The sequence below is a fragment of the Polyodon spathula genome, unplaced genomic scaffold, assembly GCF_017654505.1.
Source record: "Polyodon spathula isolate WHYD16114869_AA unplaced genomic scaffold, ASM1765450v1 scaffolds_2706, whole genome shotgun sequence".
NCBI classification, from domain to species: Eukaryota; Metazoa; Chordata; class Actinopteri; order Acipenseriformes; family Polyodontidae; genus Polyodon; species Polyodon spathula.
Window position 1 is genome coordinate 1 of NW_024474174.1, and position 5832 is coordinate 5832.

Genomic DNA, 5832 nt, shown 5'->3' on the forward strand with positions numbered 1-5832 from the left:
GATAGGAAGCGCTGCAATGCTGACCAGTTGTTTCCAGCGACTGGTTCATTTCCAGTGTCAAAGGGCCCTCGTAAATCGCATGTGTCTGTGGAATAGGTTTGATTGTATTTCGCTCTTGTTTTGTTTTTTTTCTAACACGGATTGCATTCTGTTTGCTGCAGGTGGCAACTGCCTGGCGCACGATGAGGCTATCATGGCACAGCAAGACCGCATCCAGCAGGAGGTGAGGCCAGGCTCACACAGCCTGTGTGGTACAGAGCACTATAGCAATCAGCAGGAGGTGAGGCCAGGCTCACACAGCCTGTGTGGTACAGAGCACTATAGCAATCAGCAGGAGGTGAGGCCAGGCTCACACAGCCTGTGTGGTACAGAGCACTATAGCATCCAGCAGAAGGTGAGGCCAGGCTCACACAGCCTGTGTGGTACAGAGCACTATAGCAGCCAGCAGGAGGTGAGGCCAGGCTCACACAGCCTGTGTGGTACAGAGCACTATAGCAATCAGCAGGAGGTGAGGCCAGGCTCACACAGCCTGTGTGGTACAGAGCACTATAGCAGCCAGCAGGAGGTGAGGCCAGGCTCACACAGCCTGTGTGGTACAGAGCACTATAGCAGCCAGCAGGAGGTGAGGCCAGGCTCACACAGCCTGTGTGGTACAGAGCGCTATAGCAGCCAGCAGGAGGTGAGGCCAGGCTCATGCAGCCTGTGTGGTACAGAGCGCTATAGCAGCCAGCAGGAGGTGAGGCCAGGATTCCAGGCAGGATTACAGGCAGGTGCAAGCTCTCGGGGTGCAGCTAGAAGAGTTTGATCCCAGCTGAGCCCCGATGAAGCTCGGGTGAAGCTGTGTGCTCTGGCTGTCCGTCCTCATTCCTGGCTCGTTTTCCCTGCAGATCGCGACCAGTAACCCGCTGGTGTCGGAAAGGCAGGACCTGTCGGTGCTGAAGAGGGAATACGCTGAGGAGGATCTCGTATACCAGCAGAAAATCAAGGTGAGGCACAGCGTCCTGGCAGGGAGGCCAGGCTGCTCCTGGTTTATTTACCTTGTCTGAATCATTCCAGCCACCCCTGGAACTGATCGCAGGGCTTTCTGATGTTTTGTTTTCTGGACGGCTCCCGTAGGACTTGCACAAAAAATACTCGTGCATCCGAAAGACCCGGCCGGATGGAAACTGCTTCTATCGGGCCTTCGGCTTCTCTCACCTGGAGGCTCTGCTGGAGGACAGCAAAGAGCTGCGCAGGTGAGCACCCCACGGAGGAGTGTGAGTGTAAAACACAGAGCAATCAGATCCTGTGTTCTTCATTGATCTCTCCATGTATTTCAATGACCCCTCTGCTGTCCCTGCAGGTTCAAAGCTGTAGCTGCGCAGAGTAAAGTGGACCTGGTAACTCAGGGCTTCACAGAGTTCACAATCGAAGACTTTCACAACACGGTCAGTCCTTCTGTCTGCTTGTGTGTGCATGCAGTGACACAGTGAGAACTGCACACACCCTGTGTACCTGTCCTGGGCTCTGTCCCTCTCCACCGCTCCTTTCCCATCTCTCTCCCTCCCTTTCCCCCTCTCCTCCTCCTGTCCCATCCCTCACTCTTCTCAGTACCGCTGTGCTTCTCTTCCTCAGTTCATGGACCTGATAGAGCTGGTTGAGAAGCAGGGCTCCGTCACTGACCTCCTCAATGGCTTTAATGAGCAGAGCACCTCTGACTACCTGGTGGTGTACCTGCGGCTGCTCACCTCGGGCTACCTGCAGAGGGAGGGGGGCTTCTTCGAGCACTTCATCGAGGGGGGGCGCTCCGTCAAAGAGTTCTGCCAGCAGGTGAGGGCTCGCTCTCGCTCTCTCTCTCTCTCTCTCTCTCTCTCTCTCTCTCTCTCTCTCTCTCTCTCTCTCTCTCTCTCTCTCTCTGTCTCTGTCTCTGTATCTCTCTCTCACACACTCTCTCTTGCGCTGCAGGAGGTGGAGCCCATGTCAAAGGAGAGCGATCACATCCACATCATCGCCCTGGCCCAGGCCCTCAATGTGTCCATCCTGGTGGAGTATATGGACCGGGGGGAGGGCGGCTCCGTCAATCACCACGTCTTCCCCGAGGGCAGCGAGCCGCGTGTTTATTTATTGTACAGACCGGGACACTATGACATCCTCTATAAATAACAGCAGTGCTGTGCACAGACACACAGTCAAGGGTTCAAATAAATAATTCAATAAACAAAAAAATTATAAATCTGTGTACAAAAAAAAAAACCCGTAGCATTGTACAGAGTTGTGTGATTGTAAATTGTATGAAGTGTCTCTCTCTCTCTCTCTCTCTGCTTTGTTACACTACCTTTCATGTTTTATTAAAGGGGTTTCATCTTAAACACACCTGCTCTGTTCTTTCAGTCCTGTCTGCAGGGGAGGGGGAGAGGGGAGAGGGGAGAGGGGAGAGGGGGAGGGGAGAGGGGAGAGGGGAGAGGGGGCAGGTAGTGCCTCCAGAGGAATTGTGATTCTTCTGCTGCTTTCATTTCAGTTGACAGACAGGGATTTGAAGTCATTTGCTGCTGCTGTGAGAAGCACGAGCGGTTGGAATTGATTGAAAGGCAGGGGGGAGTGGGCTTGCCCCTAACCCTGGGGCAGTGAGCAGTGAGGTTATAAACAGCACAATGCTTTCCTTCCACAGGGAGGCGCTGAGCTGCGGAGCGCCGGGACCCTTCTGTTCGGCTTGCGTCTCTCCACAGTAGCGCCGGGCAGCAGTAATGACTCTGTGCTGCACGAGCAATGGAAGTCATTGCAAGCTGGTGCTCTGTCTGGGTCTTCTACATTTTAATGTCATTCTCGTTACTGTTCTGGAATAAGTAGTTTTAAATATCACACGAAGGAAATGACCGTGCCCTCCTCTCTGTGATAAACGTCACACAAATCTGCACGTGGCCAAAACAACAGGAATACTGCTTCTTATCATCCAGAACCTGTTTGGCCACAAGGGGGCGCCATAGTCGCACAGTTGCAGAACTAGGACTGCAGGTGAGCAGGTAATGAACTGGGGATTGTGGAGAGCAGGGCTTCCCAAAGCTGTGTCTGCGGGTTCCCATTCCCACTGAGCTCTCAATTACTCAAATTACTCAACGATTACTCGGCGATCTCATAAGTAAATTAAACTCTGCAACTGTTTAAGCGCAGGGAACAATTAAAAAGGTCTAACTTAATCAAATGGTCGGTTGAATGAAGGGTCTGGTTCAGTAACTGAGAGCTGGGCTGGAATGAAAACTCGGAGACACAGCCGGGAGTCCCCGGGACCAGGGTGGGGAAGCGCTGGTGTAGAGAATGCATTTAACCCTTCTGCGCTGAGAAGGTTTTTAACGGAGGATCGTTGGCTCATTGCAACAGACTGGCAGAACGAGCCGTCTTCACAGGAGAGAAATGCAAGAGGCCCCTATGCTTTACCATGCTTACACTGTGCTGCCAATCAACCACCACAAAGCCAACCCACATTCCATTAGTAACAGCAAAAACAACAATCATAATAATAACGACAAACACTTTCAGGACATTGATTTGAATTTCAAATGGACAAACGGAAGCATTTATCCTGATATAAAAGTTGTTTTTTATACGAAGCAGAGATCAGTTGTTATATAAGAGATACACTGACTCGCTCTCTAGTTTCTGGTCAGTGTTACTCATAAAACACACAAAGCAATCCTGAGAGTGCTGAATTTGAGACAGGCCCCTGTACAGTATAAGACAGGGCTGGTACAGTTTACTATCAGTATGGGCTAACAGCTAGAGAATGAATCAATCAAGTGAATGGGTTACTGCAGTTTCTTGTGTGATTCGTGTCTCTCACATGTAAAGGTGCCAGCGTGTCTGTTATGCTGAGCAGCCTCTGTGTGGACTGTGCTGAGAATAAAGATGTTGAGCTGTGTGTACTGTGTTGTGTATCTTGCTGTGTTGAGCTGTCAGGCTGTGTATCTGTGTTGTGTATCTTGCTGCTGTGTGTACTGTGTTGTGTATCTTGCTGTGTTGAGCTGTCACTGTGCTTGCTGTGTTGAGCTGTCAGGCTGTGTACTGTGATGTGTATCTTGCTGTGTTGAGCTGTCAGGCTGTGTACTGTGTTGTGTATCTTGCTGTGTTGAGCTGTCAGGCTGTGTGTCTGTGCTTGCTGTGTTGAGCTGTCAGGCTGTGTATCTGTGTTGTGTATCTTGCTGTGTTGAGCTGTCAGGCTGTGTGTCTGTGTTGTGTATCTTGCTGTGTTGAGCTGTCAGGCTGTGTTCTGTGTTGTGTATCTTGCTGTGTTGAGCTGTCAGGCTGTGTGTCTGTGTTGTGTATCTTGCTGTGTTGAGCTGTCAGGCTGTGTGTCTGTGTTGTGTATCTTGCTGTGTTGAGCTGTCAGGCTGTGTACTGTGTTGTGTATCTTGCTGTGTTGAGCTGTCAGGCTGTGTTCTGTGTTGTGTATCTTGCTGTGTTGAGCTGTCAGGCTGTGTGTCTGTGTTGTGTATCTTGCTGTGTTGAGCTGTCAGGCTGTGTACTGTGTTGTGTATCTTGCTGTGTTGAGCTGTCAGGCTGTGTGTCTGTGTTGTGTATCTTGCTGTGTTGAGCTGTCAGGCTGTGTACTGTGTTGTGTATCTTGCTGTGTTGAGCTGTCAGGCTGTGTACTGTGTTGTGTATCTTGCTGTGTTGAGCTGTCAGGCTGTGTACTGTGATGTGTATCTTGCTGTGTTGAGCTGTCAGGCTGTGTACTGTGTTGTGTATCTTGCTGTGTTGAGCTGTCAGGCTGTGTACTGTGTTGTGTATCTTGCTGTGTTGAGCTGTCAGGCTGTGTTCTGTGTTGTGTATCTTGCTGTGTTGAGCTGTCAGGCTGTGTACTGTGTTGTGTATCTTGCTGTGTTGAGCTGTCAGGCTGTGTACTGTGTTGTGTATCTTGCTGTGTTGAGCTGTCAGGCTGTGTACTGTGTTGTGTATCTTGCTGTGTTGAGCTGTCAGGCTGTGTTTCTGTGTTGTGTAGGCTGTGAGCTGTCAGGCTGTGTTCTGTGTTGTGTATCTTGCTGTGTTGAGCTGTCAGGCTGTGTACTGTGTTGTGTATCTTGCTGTGTTGAGCTGTCAGGCTGTGTACTGTGTTGTGTATCTTGCTGTGTTGAGCTGTCAGGCTGTGTACTGTGTTGTGTATCTTGCTGTGTTGAGCTGTCAGGCTGTGTGTCTGTGTTGTGTATCTTGCTGTGTTGGGCTGTCAGGCTGTGTTCTGTGTTGTGTATCTTGCTGTGTTGAGCTGTCAGGCTGTGTTCTGTGTTGTGTATCTTGCTGTGTTGAGCTGTCAGGCTGTGTTCTGTGTTGTGTATCTTGCTGTGTTGAGCTGTCAGGCTGTGTGTCTGTGTTGTGTATCTTGCTGTGTTGTGTCAGGCTGTGTTCTGTGTTGTGTATCTTGCTGTGTTGAGCTGTCAGGCTGTGTGTCTGTGTTGTGTATCTTGCTGTGTTGAGCTGTCAGGCTGTGTACTGTGTTGTGTATCTTGCTGTGTTGAGCTGTCAGGCTGTGTGTCTGTGTTGTGTATCTTGCTGTCTGTCAGGCTGTGTACTGTGTTGTGTATCTTGCTGTGTTGTGTCAGGCTGTGTTCTGTGCTTGCTGTGTTGAGCTGTCAGGCTGTGTATCTTGCTGTGTTGAGCTGTCAGTGTGTATCTTGCTGTGTTGAGCTGTCAGGCTGTGTACTGTGTTGTGTATCTTGCTGTGTTGAGCTGTCAGGCTGTGTACTGTGTTGTGTATCTTGCTGTGTTGAGCTGTCAGGCTGTGTACTGTGTTGTGTATCTTGCTGTGTTGAGTCAGGCTGTGTGTCAGGCTGTGTGTGTACTGTGATGTGTATCTGTGATGTGTAT

General features: G+C 50.3%; 1 protein-coding gene across 1 annotated transcript; it reads left to right on the forward strand.

The window, feature by feature from the left end:
* Positions 1–96: 96 nt before the first annotated feature.
* Positions 97–2348, forward strand: LOC121310865 (ubiquitin thioesterase OTUB1-like; the record flags this gene model as incomplete). The annotated part of the gene is made up of 6 exons (XM_041243799.1): positions 97–223; positions 888–986; positions 1117–1235; positions 1343–1427; positions 1615–1809; positions 1945–2348. Coding segments are annotated over 6 exons (823 nt in total), but the record flags the coding sequence as incomplete, so codon positions are not given.
* Positions 2349–5832: the final 3484 nt, after the last annotated feature.